General features: G+C 34.3%; 1 protein-coding gene across 2 annotated transcripts in view; it reads left to right on the top strand.

Annotated features, from left to right (window-relative positions):
- Positions 1-22064, top strand: part of ANKS1B (ankyrin repeat and sterile alpha motif domain containing 1B) — a 404590-nt gene that overhangs the window by 32590 nt on the left and 349936 nt on the right. For both annotated transcript variants that reach the window (XM_057385963.1, XM_057385955.1), the window contains exons 2-4: positions 9272-9352; positions 13017-13173; positions 21666-21962. In XM_057385963.1, the coding sequence (XP_057241946.1) occupies positions 9272-9352; positions 13017-13173; positions 21666-21962 (535 nt within the window). The remainder of the gene's footprint in view (positions 1-9271; positions 9353-13016; positions 13174-21665; positions 21963-22064) is intronic.

The raw sequence follows: 22064 nt of genomic DNA, 5'->3' as shown, positions 1-22064 counted from the left end.
CTGATAGAAAGAATGAGTGTTAGCATTGGATGGAGGCAGACAACATGCAGATACTCCATGATAGCATTCTAGCAAATGCAGTAAGTGCGCCTCTGATTTGGAGCTACATTTCTCCGAAGAACAGACTCAAATCATTGAATATTTATGTTATGGATAGGAAAGGGTTTTAGTGCTTTTTTAAATTCATTTTGATCAAGGTTAATTTCAATTACCTTATATCTTGTAAAAATGTGCTGTTGCAGAATTTGATGTTCTCTGATTTGTTCATTGTCTGCTTAGGGCACTGAGTCTGAATAACTGAGGAAATATTGAACTGGAAAGCACAAATATTATGTATATATTCTGCAGATGCTATAGGTCATTGATAGACTTCAAGAGCCTTAATATTTCAGAATTCATATTTTGGAAGTTAGTTCCTGGAGCTGCACTCTTTCACTGTTCTGACTTTAGGCTGAGGTTATGGCAGGTTGTCCAAAAGGGTTGCACATTATTGCTGCTGTTGTGAGATGAAGATATGGGAGCTTTAAATTGAAAATATGGGAAATCGTGAGGAGAACCACTTTAATACCATGTGGATGCAAACACATGTGAGACTATCAAATCTGTTACATTCTCATGCATCAGGATAGTGAGGGATTGGTTACATTGATGCAGTGATTAATGCTACTATAGTTGATTTCTGAATTCATTTTCAAATATCAGCATAAATTGAGAATGAGGTGTGAGATGGCCTTCAAGAATCAAGAGAAAATGGAATCATGTATTTTTTCTTGTGTCTATTTTGCTAGTGTCTGATAGAATTATTATACTTTTGAGGAAACCCAGATGAGGAAGGACAAGGTATTAAAGCTAGCTGAATTGCAGACTCTATATATAGCAAGCTCTGTTCTGCGTGTCCTAGAGCTATAACAAAGAGTCTCATCTCAGGTTGGTTTCTAAGATGAACAATATTTAATACTGGAACGAGGTCATAGATCTAACAGCATCCATATTCAAAAGTCTTTGATGCAAATTATTACTCTTCCCAGTGCTGCTTCCAGTGCCAGAGCTTCAGGAATTTTTATTCCACTTAAACAAATGTCAGTAAGTATTCCAGGATGCATAATTAATCATTTAGAGGTTTTAAAATCTCCTTTCTAGTAAATATTGACTTTGCCTGTCTGTGATAAGAATGTGTTTAAAATTGCAAACACCATGAATTTATGATGGATGGGAATGCTGTGTTGTGGAAATGTATTGTGGGAAAAACTCACTTTTCTAACTAAAGATTCAAGGTCAGTTGAATTAGGAAGAAAAAAAGGCTAAGGGACTATATCTCCTAAGAAAATACATCATCATATCTGTTTTCTTGAGAGAAAGAGAAACAGGACTTTTTTCAGTTTATTTCTGATACAAGTAATATTAGTGTATTTTACAAAAACATTGTTATAATATCAGCTAATTTTTACATTTTTAATTTTTTAAAAATTTTTAAAAGAGAAGTCAGAGTGTTCTTTCTGAAAATGTGATCTGTTCTTCAGAAGAAAATACTGATGTATATACTATACCTCAGTATTCATGGGTATGTTCATGTAATTGTATAGAATCTTAAAACCATACAATATGTTTAGTTAGAAGGACCACAAAGACCATCAAGTCCAACTCCTGGCCCTGCACAGGACGATCCTGAAGAATCACACTGTGTGCCTGAGAGTGTTGTCCAACACTCTGTCAGCCKTGGTGCTGTGACCATTTCCCTGGGGAGCTGCTCCAGTGCCCAGCCACCCTCTGGGTGAAGAACATTTTTCTAATATTCAGTATAAACCCCTGACACAACTTCAGGCCATTCCCTTGGGTCCTGTCATTGGGCATCACAGAGAAGCGATCCACGCCTGCGCCTCTGGTCCCCTTCACAGGCAATCTGCAGACTGCAGTGAGGTCTGCCTTTAATGTCTTCTTCCCTTGGCTGAACAGATGGAGTGCCCTCAAGCTGCTCCTCATTTGGCTTCCCCTCAGGGCCCCTCACCCTCATTGTAGGTCTCCTTTGGTTGCTCTCTAATAGTTTTTTATCATTCTTATATTGTGGCATCCAAACCTGCACACAGCACTCGAGGTGAGGCCACATTAATGCAGGGTAGAATGGGAAAATCCCCTCCCTCAATCAGCTTGTGAKGGAGTGTTTGATACACTCAGGTCTCGGTTCAGAGATCACCACAAGACAACTTAGAGTCATGAGATATGCAAGGGCTTTCACAACCCCACAGAAGATGGATTTCTGTTGTGCTTATAGAAAAATAATGATTGTTTATGTAATTTCACTAAATATTAGCTGTCTGGGAAGAGTTGAAAGAAGCCAGTATTTATTTGTAAAGGGAGTGCAATACATGTATGTACCCATAAGTATTGTATACACACTGACAAAAGATTGCCTTTGTCTATTATATGGCCTAATATAAACTAACATGGTCAGCTATGTTCCTTGTTAATCTTGATCAATCTATAGATCTTATTTACACAAAGTACAATGGTCTGATTTATAACAACCATGTAGAAGCCATCTACCTCATAAATGTTAGGGAGCCCAAACTCATGATACTGTGGGTGTGGAGTTGCTCTTCATAGGAACAGTTAACCTGATGCACTGATCTTCAGCGTTAGCTGTGTGGTATCCCTGCAGATTGCTCAGATCACCTAAGATCATACATGGAGAGATCATTGGCAATGGTTTTAGAAAATGATTCACATTGCTTAAAGRTGAATGATTTTACTTATTAAAGGTACTGCCTGCTGATCTGGTTTTGAACTGAGTATTTTCATAATTTAGTAGATGTTGTTACAGCATTCTTCTGCAGAATGATGCCAAATGAGAGGTAATGTTTTTTCCTGTCAGAATGACAGGATTTTCAAGGACAGAACTCTGGACTGAATCCAAAGATCTGTCTGACTCATCATTGACAAGCTTTAGTTACTGTGGTTCTCTGTGAACGAAGGAGAACCCCAGCTTGTCCCTATAGACAAGGGGAATACAAAGGAACCCTTCTGTCTTAACTGATAGAGGCTTTCACTCTTTTAACCACTCCAGGCAAATTGGTCTTGACTATAAAAGCTAACCAGTACTAGTCAGGAACATTTTGCTTTCTGAATTATGCCACAGTATTATGCAGTATGCTCAGCCAGTGTACTTCCRGATGAGTAGTCCATAAAGAATGATGAAGCCAAACTGCTTAGATAAAGGCCAAATGCAAAGTTACCTTATATATGACGGATTTTAAAAATAAAACATGAGTAATTGGTTTCCTATTCCTTTGTGTGACATCATCCTGAAGTCAACATGTTTCTCCCTTTAGTTTTTGCATATYAACTGATCTTTTACAACATTTAAAGTGATGTAACTACTAAGACTATCAGGATAAAACTATACACCCAAAAGGGAAATGGATTGCAGCTTCAAGTAAATGGAGTTCTAACTCAGTTAAAATAGTTCATGTGACTTTTGCTCAGGTTTAGTTTATTTAGTTTTTACCATACAGGGTACTTAGGTGGAGAGACTGAGACATCAACATGTTTTTTTAGGCAGATTCTTTCCCAAACTGAGTGTGCCTAAACCTACATTAGTTACATGTGCACAGAATGTCCAATCTGCAGAGTTGTAGGACATGCCTCCCAGTGGTCTGTGTCAGCCATACAAGACCACTGGTTTCTCTAGTATTCTTAATGAAGATGTTCAAAGTTGGCTAGCCCCCAAATTAGTAAGACTTCTGCAGAAGCCTCCAGGTCATCTTTTACTCTGCAAAATTTAACCTTCTCCCTGTTCTCACATGACTTCACCTGCTTGCACGGTGTTAACCTCAGAGACATACAGCCACACATCAGACAATTGTGTCCCGCAGCCTGAAGTGTTCTCTAGTGTTGTTTCATGTAGATGTGTGTCACCCCTGGGCAGTGGGATGGAGGCTCTTGCAGCACAATTTTGAGAGGAACCCAACAAGGCGTGTCTTTGCCTGCCCCGTGCTGCTGTGCTCTGCTGGATTTACAGAGATGGGCTTTCAATGCTCTGGTAATGCTTCTGTGATGAGCTACAGAGTAGCTGGGCCAGAGTATTACTTGATTCTCCCACTTTCCATTGTCCTTTTGTGGATGCACACAGGAGCTGTTTGTCATATAACCTAACACAAGAATAAGAATTTGTATCATCTCCCATTATCTCATTACTATTCCTGCCTGTTCTTTGGGTACTTCACAATCGTAATGTCCTCATACTCAGGTTCTATAAATTCTCACCTCAGGAGTTCTTTTAAAGTTGTTTCTTAAGTCCTAACTCTACCAAAACATGCTTTTGTAAAATCCTTTCCTTTCAATTGCAATTCTTTCCTCCTGAGGTTATTCAAAGGACAAGGCCATACAGACTCTTTGTAAGACTCATCATGGCTAAGGCTATTCTGGATATTCAGGACTCGGGTATCTCTATGTGTCTGGCTTTCTGCCTCTCCTCAGCCACACACTGAACTTCAGTCATTTATAATCAACCTTTTCATAATTCTTTCCTCTGGAGAAGCTGTGGATGGCACATTGGACTAATGATTGTACAAGTCCCATCCTTCTCCAACCAAGAATACAGCTTGTAACAGCAAGAATGGTAGTGAGCAAGTACTCTCAGTTACCTTTTGGACATTTGTGTACTTTAACATGCTGCCACCCTACTCCAAATTTTAGTCTGGGCAGATCTATCAGTCTGTTAAATCTATCAATGTTTAGCATTGATATTTCACAAAATTTGAAAGGCAGTAATTACTGGTAAGATACTGTTTTTTGAGTCTTACATTGTTGTACATGATCCCTTTCTTCTACATGTTTTCTTAAATTACACATTTTGCTTCCATGCTTGTGTTATCACTGTAAGTGGTGGTTCTGCTGTTCGCGTATTTGGAAATAGATTTTTTTCTAACCCACTTAGCTAGCTCTAAGTATAGTAATAAGTAAACATTGTATACTAAATAATCAAACTCTTAATATTTACAAGACTTGATATATCAAGTAGAATCATGAATTGAACAGTATCCATATGGAAAGAAGATCACAGATTGGTAAAATTCTCCAGTTTTGCAAATTTACAATAAGGCCAAGACTGTAAACAGATCAAGGTTAAACAAAGCAAATGGAATAAACTACTTTAGAACCTGAACTGGAATAACTTAATCCCATGAATACTTGTTCATGAATTTTGTTGTATTATTTATACTGAGACAACTAAACAGCAGGAATCAAAATGAGATAAGCATAGTCAAAATTGAAATGTTTTTGAGACACATTTCACACTGATACAACAAAAGCACTTAATTGGAATTATATTTACAATAAGCTTTAAGCATAAATTTAACATTAATTGAATTGATAATCTGTTTCTTCTTATTTTTAATTAAAATAATAAATAGCTATTATTATTTTAATTTGAGATTTTTAACTCTCAGTTGTTTCATGCAACAGGTTTTTTTGATACTGGAAAGAAGATCAAAGACACCCTTACTCAAAATATCATCTACTTCTTTCAATGTAGTACTTATAACTGTGCCTGGTTGAAATTAATCCTAAAATACATTTTTCAATTTTTTTTCCATGTACAGTTATTTATTAGGCTTTAATATATGACTTTCTAAAAGTGTTTTATCTCCACTGTTTCTAAAGAATTATATTTAAATTTACTTTCCTTGAAGTAATTTGAAGATTTGTCTCAAATTCAGCAAAGGAATGTTAATAATAGGTAAAACCATGCATGAAAAAGAAATATATTTTTAATTCATTTTCCTTTCACCTTAGCAAAACTACCATATAAGGACCAGAAATATATTATTGCATAGTCATGAAAAAGTATGATAATGAAATGACATAATGAAGATATATGTACAGAAAGGAAATGGGATGGAAAAATGTTGTGTACCTTGCAAGCATAGTTCTTGTGCTGATGGGGAGTGTGTCTGTGTGATGATTAGCTGGAAGAAGTTTTTACCTCCTTGCTTTTCTGTTCATCTGTGTGTAACAACAGCCAATTCACAATTATTTCTTTCCATAGAGTAAAAAGCAAAGCAAAATAAGAAATCAATCAACTAACCATCTTTTCTTTTATCTCTCCTTTTCACATTTGTTTTGAAATGCTACACTTTATATATAACTTTTTCAGCTTATTCAAAAAAAGAAACAGTAGTAATTTTCTTACCAGGTGAAGAGTATTTTCAATTAATATTTGACATCAGTTCATAAGGTCAATATTGTTTCTCCACAGTAAGAGCAGACTGTAATAAGGAGCTCTCCCTGCTTTTATCAATAATAAATAGTACAACAGACTTCTTTGTGCCTTACTTTGGGAAGATCTAATGGAAGAAGCTAGCTGATAATCTTGTTTTAATTCATTGTTGAATGAAAACTATTTTTTTGCACAAAAATTTGGTTCAATTATTTTCTTAAAATTCATTAAGTGATAGGAACATTTTATTTTACTGATGTTCATAGGAAAACAGATTCCTAATTTACTAATACATGCCACATTAAGAAGTTTGATTATTGATTGCATCAAAATACTAGAAGAAATATGTTTTTGAGAACGTTCAATATTAACAGTATTCTGAAGAGATGCTAATCTTTGGTCAACAAATTTTCTTTTCTGGAGATTGAATAGTAGTTGTTTTGTGCCACATTCTCCATGGTATTGCTTTCAAAGGTATTTTAATGCACAGATAAATCAATATATTTAATRATTCTTCACATATAATATGTGTTTATGATACTAAAGAAGGGGTCTTTAGGGTTTTCTTCACTCTCTACTCCAGTATTGCTTGAAGTCACTGGCCCAAGGGAAAAGAGCTGCCTGCAGCCGAGTGCTGCTAGTGTTTGCTGTGTTCTGTAGTTTGATAACCAAGCTGTGATTTTGAGCATGTCTTTGTGTATCCTTTGGGAACTGACAGTGATTAGTCTGTCCATCCTCTCTTATGTCTCTGAGTCATCAGGATTTACTCATTGTCTTTTGTCCTTTCTCTCTCAACCTCCCAACCTGCATGTCCTGAGGAGTTTCACGTAGGTGGATTTATATACTCTTTAATAAAATTTTCAGATTTTTTTTTTATCTGTATAGCTTTGGTTGAAAAGTATTTCCTAAGACCRGAGTCAGGAAGTACAACAATGTTTTAATTAGTGCATGGATTAAAGGAGAAAGTTAGAGGAGAAAGAATGAGAATTTATTTGGGGTTTTGRTGGGAAGTTTTTTTAATTTTTAGGGGTGAGATTATTTTTTTTTGTTTGGTTGTTTTTTTGTTTTTTTAGATTTGTGGTGCCTTGTGCATCATGAATGGTAGATGAATCCTTGCATTTTGAAAAAGCAACCAATAGACAAATCCTAMCAACTGTAATTCAAAGCAAGCAAATTATCAAAACCAAGTAAATTATGTTCTGTTTGGTTGTGTGATTTTATTTTAATGTTTAAAACCTTACTTTCTATACCACTGACATTTTTGTCATTCTCCTATAAGCTGGTATAAATCAAAGGATGAAAATACAATTAAATAAATAAGAAAATAATTMATAAACCCTATCAAAAGTAAAAAACAGATTGCACCGTTTCAATAGATAAGGACTTTTTTCCTTCCAATAGATAAAGAGAGCTTGTCTTTGCCATATAAATAACATCTGTCTGTTCTGGAGGAGCTCTCAGTTCAAGGACTCAATTTTTACTATTCTATGAAGCTAAAATAATTTCCTTTAATTAAAAAGATTAGAGTGACTTTTCTTATCTGAAAGTTGCCTTCTGTAGAAAAGAACAAATGTGTAGAAAAGATCATCTGTATATATCTGAGCAGATTTTAAAAAAAAAAGTTACTTATTTTTTTTGCTTCTTTGCACCCAAGAAAATAATTCAATCTTGCTTCCAAGAAATTAAATTGCAGGGTGAGGTGAGGTATCCAGCATTATGTAGAATTATGCTCACTGCAGAACACAATGTTTCACACAAATAATTCTGTATGCACACAGTATTACTTGTGGGAAAACAACTGCTTAACTTTATGAGCTAATGAATCATTCAAATGTGCACAATGAAAAAGAGACCAGTCTACATCAGTATTCCATTGTGTGTGTGTGTGTGTGTGTGTGTGTGTATATACATATATATATATATGTATATATGTATGTATGTATATAGATATATATTTCATAAAATAGGTAATGAATTACAGATTCAATAATTTTTTTAAAATAATTTTTTTAAAGCATATGTTAAGCATAGCATGTCATTTTATTGATGCAGATAATGAGAAATGTCAGTATGAAAAATTCTTTTTACTTATTGGCTTCAAATTATTTTTTTAAATTTCAGCACTTGATTCTAACATACAAAGTGAAGGGAAATATGGCTTGAAAATTACTGTTTAGTGCTGTATTAGAAACTAAGGAAAACAGACTGTAATTCAGGACTCATAATTTTGTGCTCCGGAAGTTGTAATACTAGTGATTGAAAACTGTGTTACAGAAGAGTAAATYGCTTGTATAAAGGATACAATCAGTTTCAAATGTGGTTGGTTAGATAAAAAAGCCTGCCGGTTCTCAGTACACCTCTGTTATCCAATTTGCAGGTTTTGGTACATTAGCAGCCATGTTTTCCACTTTGAAACAAAATATCTTCTTTWTTGTTTTTTGAAGAGTCCATAATAGATCAGGAAACTGGTTAAACATGACATGTAATGAAGCTGAGTGTAAAATACAAAAAGACAACAAAACATAATTTAATTAACTTAGTTTTAAAGGTATATCTAATTTATTTTAAAAACATAATCATTTAAAGTGGGAGTTAAAATATCAAGTTAAGTAAAAAGAATAACTTTATTGCCCCTTTAAACGGTATGATTGGTTCTCACTAATCTTATGTTTGTTTGATTCTAGTCTAGCTGACCTAAAGCCAATAAATACATACTTGTGGAAAAGTAGTACAAGATCAGATGATAACCTCAGTGTAATTACCAGAGTAATAGAGGGAGAACAGATCTAATTGAAATGACTATTCCATCATTAGTCTTTGAGACTTCCCTACATAAAGTTCATGATTCTTACAAAGATGGATGTGCAAAATTATTTTTATAAATAAATTATATTGATATCAATATGATATTTTAAATTCCTTTCAAGTTAATTCATCTCTTCAAGTTTAATCACACTTGTTGCGGAGATCTTTAGATTATTTGTAGATCAAACTTCTGACACTTCTCTACTTGCCAAGTCAAAAAATTAACTTCACAATTTCATTTATTTGCAGCATTTGGCGAGGACCAAACATAAACTGCACTGACAGTTCTGGTTATACTGCTTTACATCATGCAGCTTTAAACGGACACAAGTAAGTGATTCACATTTGGTTTTTATGTAGAATGGTATTTAACTGTGTAATGTAAGAAAATATGTCATTGTTCTGAGACTTATACTGAAAATTGGCAAACCTTGACTTATTAAAAAGGCCTTATTTCAATGGAATATATTAATATAGGATGTTTTGACACTGTCATCCATAGCAATAAGTAGTAATGACAAATGGGAAATGTAGATTAAAAAGCTATTGATTCTATACTGCTTCTTCCAAATTCTTCCTTGATTTTGGGGAAATTTGGTATTGTTACTAGTCTTGGCTCTAGTGCTTTTTCGTTGCTGGCAAATTGCAGCAGAAAATATTGTAGTATACTTTTATGTGTATATACACATGCATAATGTGTGAACATTTCAGGAACTTATTTTGTGATCCAAATAACAGCATAGATTAACTATTATCAAAGCAAAAGTAAAACAAAAAGAATATTTAGTAATCATACAATTGAAAGCAGGAAAAAMCCACAGCATTTTCACTAAAGAAAATCTTGACATAAAGCTTTAGTTAATTCTTCTGTGGGAGATAATGAATTGAAACTAAGAGTGATTTGAATGAACTTTAATGTGATTTCAAACTTTCCATAATGCAACACATGAATACATAATTATTATGTGTTTAGTTTAATCATTGCACAATTTTTGCATACTTCTATGGAAAAATTAAAACTTTAGGATGTGTCTTTATAGTCTAGAAAGGTGCCTATTTTCTTTAGGACAGATTAATCTTTTGATGAATATAGGAYCTTCTGTTTCTAAATAAATATATGAAGTTAAAATATTCATGAACTACGYACTGTAGTATGCATTTTCCTAAGTTTCAGTTGTGTAGGAAGGTTCATAGCCATCCATTAATATATTTTTACCTCCATGGAATTAGGTCGAAGTTCTTAATACCATCTGTTATACTTAGCCTTTTTGTTCATGATTTATGGATTGTGTCTTGTGCTAGTGCTAAGTTTTGGTTGACAAAGCCCCAAGCATTGGCTCACAAAAATTTCTGGTTTTAAATAGGTGAAAGCTGGGTTTACTGTATTTAATACTGGCAATAAACCAATAGTTACCAGAAAGCTAGAAATATTGCGGTATGAACACTGAAACTATCAGTAATTTCAAGTGAATCCTAGCACTATAAACTGTAAAATCCCAAAACATACAAAAACCAAATGGTGTTTTCAGACACAGCGTTGGCCAAAATTTTGCTGAGGTCAGGGAGAACTTTAAAATGTGGACTTATGTACAGCAGCTGATACGACTGCAGCCTTTGAAAAGTCCAGTGTTGGCTGCTATGACCCCTTATACTTACAGCAGGATAAGTAGCAGTAACCAACATCACAATTATACCTTGTTATGTTAAACTGAAACATCACGAGGTATTTTGTGATAAATCATGAGGGTTTAGGACCTGTTATCYAAGACATTATATTGATCCTACTGTAGTGGTAGCACTGCTAGTAAGAGAATTGCACAGATATTTGGTGGTCCTAATTTTGTTAGTCACTACAAATACAAAATAAATTTTTTTTACACTCTATTTGAGTTTTCAAACTTGATACTCAAAATCAAAACTGCATACAATCCTTTGACACAAGAATCTTCACACTCAGGGGAAGTTCCTGTCCTTTAAAAACTTCTGGGATTTTAATTTTTCCTGCTTTACACTAGCTGGAACCTGAAAGATTTCAAAGTTTTTCAGGAAAAGTGAGAAGACTTAATGACCCAACCAAGAATTTGTGTCTGGGATACTTGTTGGACACCATTGTTCAAATCCTTGCCTGATCACTGTATGTCATGAATTCTCTCGTTCTTGGTTATTCTGGGATAGTTTTCTTTCCCTGAGAAACTATTTTGCCTTATATAASTAATTAGATCATATCTGGGGCAGGCACTGGAGTCTCAGTCTCTCTAACTAATTTTACTTAGCCCWGTAATGTTACTGGGCTAAGGACTTCCAGTCTTCTCCTCTCTGGAATGTATTTCTACAAAATGAAAAAGTTCTGACAAAGCACTAAAAAAGACTCACCCTAAATAAGTGTGATGGGTCAGGGCATTCTTGAAGGATGAAGGAGATGCTCTATTTTTTAGCTTGAATCTTGCAATAGAATCTTCCCAACAATTTCTATATGTAATTATCTATAGATTTAATCTGTGGAGGGCTTTTTTTTTRTAGATTTGCTTCCACTTGATTCAATTATGTTTTGTTTTGTGTTCTTTTCAAAGGAACTGCTGCCTATCTCTAGCTCTCATTGGACTATTTACTGTAACACCAACTCTTATTTTATGAGAAGTCTCTCAAACCTTATGTGTACCAAAAAGTTTCCCTCAGGAGTCACTTTTCTGGAACTTTTTGTGTAGCAAAAGCCTTTCTGCAGTGGAGCTGCTCTCTCTTGGTTGTTCTCATGTAATTTGCCCTTGTCAGGGGTAGTCAAAATCCAGCTTAAATTCTCCTCAGAGCTTAGATATGATGACTGCAGTATCTTTTGAAGTCGACTGGGAGTTTCTTTTGACCTGGAAATATTCCCTCATAATATGCCACATTTTTCTTTCAATAGGCAATTTAATAAGGTTCCATCAAGGTTGTAAGAATAATTGCCTTARATTTGTCTTCTGTCTTAATTTGTAGCCAAGGGTTTCATTTTTAGTCATAACATAGGCTACACTGAGCTCCTTCCCTCACCGATTTTTTGAGCCAAATCAGTAAATTGGCGTTTCCATATTTGTAAAGAGTGTGCATAGAACTGCCCACACTAGATTGTAGGTTCGCTTAGCTTAATAACTAATGAGGCCTGACTGTCTCAAACTATGAGAYAACAAATGCAGCAATAGTACAGAATTTATTTGCTGTCTGACATACTTGGTCACACTATCATACCACACAGCTGATTTTTATGTTTAGCTTTTGAAGTCAAGTACAGGAGCCAGCTTAAAAATCAGGGATGCAATATACCAACTTACAGTAATCTTTCRCTTAATGTATGATAAGCCACACCAAATGTACTGAAAGGAATATAGAGAATTAAAATGGCAATAAGTCACTTTTTCCCTCACTGCTAAAAGRCAGCTGAATATGGGAAATGAAAATAGAAGCAGTTATTTCATAGAAGTAGTATATATCTAGCAAGATCATCATTGAATTGTTTCCTAACTGTCTTTGAGATAATGCCTTAAAGAAGAGGGAAAACTTACTTAAGCCTTACTGCAAGAAATGTTTCCATAAAACTATGCTCTTGTCATCCTGCCTCCAGAATTCAACAGTGATGGGGACAAGAGTACTTCTCTGCATTTTGTGCCTTGAGGGACATGCACATGGCCTGGATGGGCAAATTCTAAAAATGATTCTGTGGCCATGTGATCCTATTTAAAGAAGCAGATTCAGAAAAATTTTGAAAGAAGCAAATTCAGATGATAAAATTGTTGATGGTATTCATAAGAAGTAAGAATCATTACAATTAATAGCATTTTGTCTATGTTTTACTATGTTTCAGTTTTAGAAATGATTTGTCTTCACTTTTCTGTAGCTGAAACACAGGTTTGGGATTTTTTTCTGTTTTCCAGGATAAAAATAGTGGTAATATGTATGTTCATGTAAACACTTAATAAAATCAGCTTCCTGTCAATTTTTATATTTACCTCCTGTTTTCTAGGGATATAGTTCTCAAATTACTTCAGTATGAAGCATCAACWAATGTAGCAGATAATAAAGGCTACTTTCCTATTCACTTGGCTGCTTGGAGAGGAGATGTAGATATTGTGAAGATTCTCATCCGTCATGGACCATCACACTCCAGAGTGAAYGAACAGGTGAAGTGAAAAAAAATATTTGTGCACATCATCAGAAAAGAGCAGCACATATTCTTTAGGTCTGATCAATTTAGAGACAAGTTAAAAAAAAAGGTCTCTTTTTCATTTTCTATTCAGTAATTTCTTCTCCAGGACTGATAAAATCTTCTATTATAAGCTTATCAGATACCTTTATTCTGGATGGGCACTGACCYAAAGAATATTGGATTAAAAAAAGTATGGAAAAACCAGTTTGCTTTTGAAAAATCACATGAAAACCTACCTAACAATGCATCTTTTATGTATGGTTTTAAATTTGCATAAACTTTGTGTACATTTTACTATATTAGATATTAAGTTCCTGAAAATCTTTGAGATAAAGTGAATATCCTTGGTATATTTTAATATTACTGTAAATTATCAGATACACAGAAGAAATGACAACCAGATGGACTTCATGTATGCACGTGCAGCAGAAATGACACATAAAAATAAAAAGACCATGAAAAAATTATGAGAATATTACATTCAGTAAGGGCTGTACAAAAAGGGCAGTATAAGCATGTTGCATTCTGTTGTCAAACATATGGTACACCTTCTGTTTTTATTCTGTGTTTTCTTACATGGTCCATTCATAGGGTTAGTATTTAGAAATAGAAAGAAGATTACTAAAATTTGACACCATCCAGGCTCAGCTGCTTAAGATACTAGAAGTAGGTGGTAAGCATGAAGCTATTGAATTTGCCAGGGTAGTCAGAGAGTTGTTGGAATGTGACAGTGGGAGACAGTTCCTGATTCAGACCTAAGCTGTAATGTTTACATTGCCTGTAGGTGCACCTTTTGCTTCCACAGAGGTCTGGTCAGTGTGATCACAGGAGCCAACTGGGCTATTCAGGCACCTAAAAAGCGGATTCAATTGTCCAAAGACAGAAATGCAGTACCTTCTAAGGCCCTGCAGTAGCTGGGCCATCTGCATGGGCCTGAAAGTATCACAGAGGGTGCTCAGARTTTCCAGGTCCATGTGACTGGGTGATGAAGTCCAGGTACGGTACCACCTGGTACCCCACAGCACCTCAAATGGCAAAGTGCAATCTAATAAATTAATTGCTCTCGCAGTGCCTACATTAGTGTGGCCAGAAGGYAAGACATGTGAGATCTTGACTGCGCACTTAACCAGAGTGAGATTCCATACCTTGGGTAATCTGTTTGATATCTGATATTATGTACCTAGCCATTGGAATCCATACAATACCTATGATATCAATATCAAGTATTAATGCAGGAAATATAGAAAAATAAAATAATAAAATATGCCCAAGTGACAATCTTCTATCCTATAATACTCTGACACATCCAAGAAAAAAACCAATGCTCAGAATTTGTCATTCTGTGATTTGAGTTGCAGATTAAGATAACTCTTCAATTTTCTCATTCTCACTGGCAGTTTCATGTAGGATGAAACCAATTGAATTGTAGGGTTACCTTTTGTCAAGGAGAGGGATTTTTGAGTTTTATTTATGCAACAAAATAAAAAGAATCTGCCTGATTGTGTGTCACCCATTTGCTTGAAGACATTATGTATATTCTACTGACAGAATACTGGAAGCTGTGCAGGAACTTCAGAGAGGGTGAGAGTGAAAAAGATATTTCAGAGCAGAAAGAGAARTGTAAATTCAAACTTACTTCTTCCCAATCCCACAAATACCTCCAGACTTTTAGAATATTCTCAAACTTGATTAGTGTGCTGTATCTGTTTTGATCACTGGCACAAATAAGCAGGGATACATCTGATTTTTCTATACCCCACTGACTCAGAAAAGGTTGTCAGATGTCCTCCTGTTTATGCATTTAACCCAAAAACCTCATAATAGAAAATGTGAGCAATCCTCACAAAAAATATTGAACCTTAAATCTTTGAAGGGAGGCTCAATCRTATTAAACTTTGAAGTTAAACTCGAGCATACAGAGTTTTTCTGACCTTGTAAATTCCTTGGTGTTCCAYTCTATACAGTGGCCAGGTTTAGTATGTGGACTATTTTGCTGGCACCTACTTTCCCCTGCTAATTAGCACTCTGCACAGGAGAATATTCTCAGTATCACAGAAAGAGGGAAATGTCATGTTGTTACAGAGCCACCTCCACGCACATATCCTCAAATAACACCTGAACGGCACTCTCACCCTAACACCTGTTGTACATCCTTATGAGCCTGTAGGATTCTCAGGGTTTTGCTTATTTGCAAATAGGCTCTCCAAGGCAGATGACTCCTCACAGCTCTTATAACTTCTCTCAGATCTGTGAAGCTGAAACTACCGCTTTTAAGAAATYCCGGGCTATTTTTCTTCCTTTTTCTTTTGAGAATTGGAGAGGACAGCCATTTTTCATGATACTTTTTCACTGCAGGAAATAGTGTACTCAAGTCAGACTTTCACCCCCTGTATTTGTTCTGTTTTTTTTTCTAAGGATCGCATTAAGTTGTAATTGTTTTCATTTTAGGAAAATAATTTTGTTCGCAATTTAAAAATTATTGCAAGGAATTTGTGATAAATTTTTGTTTTCATGTATCTTATTAAAATTCTATGCAAAAGAAATGCTTCTGAAAACTTACATGAAAGCAATAAACAACACAACAAAGAAGTAAATGGCAAGTGCATGATGCATAAATGTATATTACATGAAATAATTGRATTTTATATGGTATATTGTAAATTGATCAAACTGTATTTTACACTTTCAAAATCCAGCTAAGTAGCATCATAGCATCATATCCAACCATATCCAGCATCTAAAGCTCTGAATGCCCCCTGCTGTTCCTGTTACATAAAATTGGAAAAAAATAGTAAAGAGACAAACAGTTGAATGACAATTATATTATGGGGGTGGTGGAATGTAGACTGGCAACTCTACACACAAAATCATTACAGCGTAAKAATTAGGTAAGAAGAATTCTACCACTGTTTAATATTGGAGTCTCAGTTGACAGGTATGATACAGGTTTTGAATCACAAAAGATGGTTATATTGCAAAAATCTAAGTTTTTAACTTCATTGATGATGACTAAAAATAATGTAAATTATTAACTGTATTAAGAGTATGAGATCAAGGTTTTTTAATGCATTATACCAAATAAAATAAAAAGTGTGCTGCTAATAGTCAAAATACTTACATGTTTATTTATCGAAAGACAACTGGATAGCTAAAACATTTATTATGGCAACTTTAATCATAATATGCATAATCAATAACAAATTCTAATATATGAAAAAATGGTTATTAAATAACAGCCACATATAGGTCAATGGTAGTGTTTGGTCTTCTTGAAGGAAAAAATGTGAGTAACATCAGGAATAAATAGAAATATTTATTACTAAATATGAATAAAATTAATTCCAATTAAATATATATGTATATATATACAGAATATGAATAGTGAAAAAATTACAGGAAAAAATGTGTACACTTCTGAAATATTTATGGATTCAATGTGCTGTAGAATTTGCCTGTGCATCAAATTATACTTGCTACAAAATCCATTCACATTTCATTAATACTATTCAACAGTTCTTCTCAAATATATAAAAAAAAAGCTTTTAGAATGCATTCATATGTTGTAAATACCTAAATTTTAACATTTTTACTGACTTCTCCAAATAATCCCAATGAAACACAGGTATATGCTTCTCTCAGTGACACCTCAGGGACTTCCAGAAGTTCAATTCAGTTCCAAAGTAGTCTGCAAGCAAAGTACTTTTAAAGTTCTGCATTTGATTTTACCCCTCATTTAAATTTGACACTATATGGAGGAATCTCAGAGTTTCCCTTGCAACTCTTACTATACTGTCTTTAGAAGAAAAAGTGCAGAAGCAAGTTTTTTGATTTAAGCAAATTGTAGCAATAAATTGGTTGAAAATTATTTTCAAACCAGTCWACCAAATTACATTACTTTTTAATAATATTTACATAAGTAAAGGTGAACTTCAAGAGGAAGTCAGTAGATTTGATTTTGATTCACAATGAGTAATTTGCAGGCAAACTTCCTTTATTTTTTCCGAATTACTAATTTCTTCATGGAACTTCTCAGGAAACTTTCTGATTTAATACATAAAGTAAGACAATACTGAGGTCATTCCTTTCTCTGTCTTGCATATATTGTTTCATTACTTTTTTCTCTATTTAATTACTTAGTCATTAAAGCCTTATTTTTGCTTTTTTTTCCCTCCAGTTGACTACTCTTGAGTGTATTCTGCATATAGATATGTTTTCAAAATCTCCCATTGTTCCCTCTTTTTTAAATTTTATCTTAGATTCTTGTTTCATGACTGAGAAAATAGCAAAAAGCTTTTCATAACAAATGTCTTGTTCACTTACTTTACATTGGGATTATGTGACAAAGAAATGGCTCAGTATTTAGGAAGTCTACTTTTTTTTTTAAGTTCAGCATCAAAACCCTTTGATAAAACAGGAGTTGAGCATTCTTTGGAAAGGTCTGTTAAATCACTACTCARGTCGTTATTGCTTGTACAGTACTTGCATGGACTTCAGAAGCTTTAAAACTTGCTTGGCAATAATAAAGCACTACACAACTGTGCAATAAATGTCCTAAATTTACCCACAGTTAAATAGTGGCTTCACAAGGACCTATATAATATTCATGATAGCCATTCATTCTCTTGATGCTTCCTGTACTTCTTCACTATCAGACTGCCAAGCTACAATAACTGTCTGTATAATGTATTTTCTAATCTGCCCTCTAATGAATAGACCTCGAGATGTGTTGTACATTTTGCAGTGGCACACATCCTTRGTATCTAAATGATGTAGCACAGCCTGCAATACTGATGAGATGCAATGCTTTGAAGGCACAATTCAGTTTTCAGCCACCTGTGTTCTGGCTGTATGTGGAAGAGAATAGATTCCAAGAAAGGCTACAAAAAGTCAGGATCATGCCCATGAAAAGACACGTTACAATGAAGAAAATCTAAGAAAGGTTGAAAGGTGAATCACAGAATGCTTTCTTTATTTCTGAAAGAGGTCTATTGGAGCGTAAGAGTAACTACTTGGTAAAAATATTATTAATTATGAATATTAAAGACTTTTAAAATACACTGTGTTTGCATAATATTGGTCTACTCTTTATTTTGCATTTTGTATGTCTTTACTTGATTCTTATTTCTTGATCTTCCTTTTTTCGAGAACCATTCAGTCATACAGTCTGTCTTGTTTCTAATGTATAATGAAGGATCTGAAATTTCTACAAGGATTCTAGTATTTTTCTTCAGCACTATATGTATTATTTAGCCCTTGGATATCAGATTTGAAGCTCTAATTACAGAATGGTAATTTGCATGCAGAAATTTTATAGCAGATTACCTGTTCRTTGCAATGATTGTTAACACATAAACTTTCTGTACTTCAGAAWCAATTGTTTATGCATGGAACTGAAAACAGAGGCAACATCACTGAATTATTACCAATTTCTTGAAGAATTTTTATCATGTTGTAAAAATATTGCTTCAAAACAGTGTTTTGCTTTAGAGATATGAAGATAAACTACCTTAAAATCAGTAGTTACACCTGAGTTAGCTTTGTCCATAAAAAAGACCTATCAGAAGTAACAGCATTTGTGGGAGAAGGAGAGTCACATAAATTTTATTACTAAAACACCATCGTATGCTGGGGTTTTAAAAAATTATTATTCTTACTATAAGTCTTCTTTAAACAAATACCTTAAGAACAAAGTTTGTAATGCTGGACAGATGTTCATGTTCATCTTTCCATGAGGGATGAGAGGATAAAGACAGTTTCTTCCAGTCCAGGAAATGTACTGTTACAGCCTACATCCACTCTTCTCTGCCTGAATTGAATTGATTAATTTACATTTTGAAGAAGGGAGAACATTGTATTGTCAGGTTTTAAKGAAGTAGTACCTGTCAGCTCTGATAACAATGCCTGATCTGACTGCGTATATGAAGGTAATTTAATTATCATGTATCCCCAGCTTGGATTTTTCTGCTTTATTTCAGTCATACCTAGTTCTTTATAGTTTTGTATCAGTTTGATGGGTCATGATCTGAAATGTAGCTTTAATTTGACAAATAAAAGCCATAGAGAAATGTTTAACAATATACATCTGAAAATAGTAACATTTTGTTACTTTGCTTTTATGCACCAGACTGTTTAAWAATATATTTTTCTGGAAATATACCCTTGTGGCAATTCAGCTGGATACTCTTGATCTGGAGGGAGCAGTTTGCTGCTCAACAGCAGTGGCTTGGACTCCATATCTGTCTATCACATTTTGAGAAAAGGGCCATAGAAAATTTAATTTTTATGTTCCTTTGAAAATTTAATCAGAATTCTTCTAAGCCACAATATTAGATCATTGACAAAAGATTCTAAATACTTCAACTAGCATTTCAATAAATTCTTGGAAAAAACCTCAAACATAAGCAGATACTGGAAAGATCTGAAGCTGTCGTTCAGTTACAATTGTAAACATGTATTTTGTTATTTACCTTACAAAATGTCAGTATAGAKATACCTATAATCTATCTGTGTAACTATTTCTATTATATATATAAATATAATAACTATAGGCAAAAATTACCACAATTGTCCATTTAATGTGCAATTATCTGTTTTTCATACTTAATTTTACACAAAATCAGGTTGCAATTGCCTGTTCATCTATCTGTCCATGAAATATTGAAAATCTAAAAATAAATTTTAATAAACTGTGCTTGTGATTTGTGGGCATACTACTGTACATAAGAAAATTGCTTTTGCCAGTACTATATAAAGGTTACACTAAAAGTCACTAGAGCACAAAAAGTTTGTCTCAGGTAGTTGACAGAACATTGTAGCAGTGTAGTATTGTGAAAGTATTTATATTTTAATCTGAATTTCTGRTCTGTAATAAAGAAAGCTCACATGGTGGTTTGAATAATGCACAATAATTCAAATACTTACTAGTCATCAAATCATGTCTGCCGTGGAAGCTTCTCGCTTTCCACCTGGCTCTTCTCCAGCCTCTGTCTTGCAGTTTAGCAGGAAACACATTCCAGTCTCTCAGACCTTGTGTGGTGTTGCAGGCACTCGATGAGTTTAACTGCAATATTGATTTACCTGAATGTATTGATCTGTCTCTTCTGTTTCCCAAGTTCATCTGAGTCATGGTAGATTGCAAAAAGAGATAAAAATGACAGCAGTGTTGCTAAAACCACAAACCCAATAACTGAGTTCTTGGTTGCAGAATTAGAAATATTATTACCAAAAAAAGTTTTCCTTTTTCCATCTTTCTAGTTTTTACTGTGCAGCATGGCTGGYCTTATCCTAGCTAGCTTTTGAGTAAGAGTCCAAAGCCTCTTTCCTCTGAATCTCTGACTCTTTCTAKCTTTCAAAAGACATTTTTTTCTACTATTTCCAGTTCTCTGTCCCCTGAACTTTTGTCAGCTTGTTTTTTGAGAAATAGAACTATGGATTCAGATTTATCACTTTCTTTAGAATCATATTTCTACCCTTCTTTAGTATCTTTCCTTAATATACATTGATTTTTTATTTCTTATAAGACACATTAGCTTATTGGTTTTGTACTTTTACAGAATTTGTAAACTGTCACATTTTATAAATCATATACCAGAAGAGGCATTAAATGTACATACTTCCAAAATTTATAGAGTCTAGTGTATTTTAAGGCTTTGTAAAGTCTATATATGATACAATAATAATCTAGATAGCATATAGAATTTAGAGAGCTCGATAAATTATTTTTCTCTTTGCCTGAAGTTATTTGTCTCTTTGGGATTGCAAGTATATGGACAGAATTGGAAGAAAACAATTAAAAAAGACAATGCTTATTCTCAATATTTATTATTAAGTTTATTGAATAATGTTTTGGGAAACACTTGTAGGGCATTGTTCTGTAAAACAAAAACCTGTTTAGCCCACAGCATATACTCCTACACCTTAAAACATATACATACCTCTCCCTGGGGCCCTGAGAAGACCAACTTCTTGAGTGATTTGTAAAGTCTTTCTGTAGATGCTATTTTATCTTCTTCCAAGTTTTAATTGTTGTCTTGGTAGCAACTTTTTATAGTGATACATGAAAATAACCTTGTGCCTGATACATTTTCATTGCACAATAAACTACTATGGTACAAAACATGCAAAAATAAGAAGAGAGGCTTYGGTGTCAGACTCAATCATCATTTCAGTTGAATCAAAGAAGGTTACATATCAGGAGCTGCAAGGTTTTGAGGGGCATGTCGTTAAAATGGATCGGGTGCAATGTAGACACATGGGGAGCTCATCTGCTTGAGAGCTGCCAGCTGAAGTATTAATACGTTATTAACATTTCAGTGGAGTAATTCTGAAGCATTTAACATACATTACCATATATTATATCACAAACCCTGCCCCTGTAGTGATCTCATGGAGGCAATCCAAAGAAGTTGAGCATTTATATTGCGTGATAACACATGCATTTCTGAAGCTTTTGTTTTGTTTTAACAGAACAATGAAAATGAAACAGCACTTCATTGTGCAGCTCAGTATGGTCATTCAGAAGTTGTTGCTGTTCTGCTAGAAGAGCTGACAGACCCCACAATAAGAAACAACAAACTGGAAACACCTCTGGATCTGGCAGCGCTTTATGGACGTCTGTGCGTTGTAAAAATGATCATCAAAGCCTATCCAAACCTGATGAACTGTAATACAAGAAAACACACTCCTCTGCATCTTGCTGCACGTAATGGCCACAAAGCTGTCGTTCAGGTGCTTCTGGAGGCTGGAATGGATGTCAGCTGCCAAGTTAGTGTGTAATTCCTTCCTTCCTTCCTTCCTTCCTTCCTTCCTTCCTTCCTTCCTTCCTTCCTTCCTTCCTTCCTTCCTTCCTTCCTTCCTTCCTTCCTT

Source organism: Malurus melanocephalus, unplaced genomic scaffold (assembly GCF_030028575.1).
Source record: "Malurus melanocephalus ecotype Western Australia unplaced genomic scaffold, MMel_1.1 scaffold_16, whole genome shotgun sequence".
Lineage (NCBI taxonomy): Eukaryota > Metazoa > Chordata > Aves > Passeriformes > Maluridae > Malurus > Malurus melanocephalus.
The sequence above is the reverse complement of the archived record's forward strand: the minus strand, read 5'-3'. Positions and strand labels throughout refer to the sequence as shown.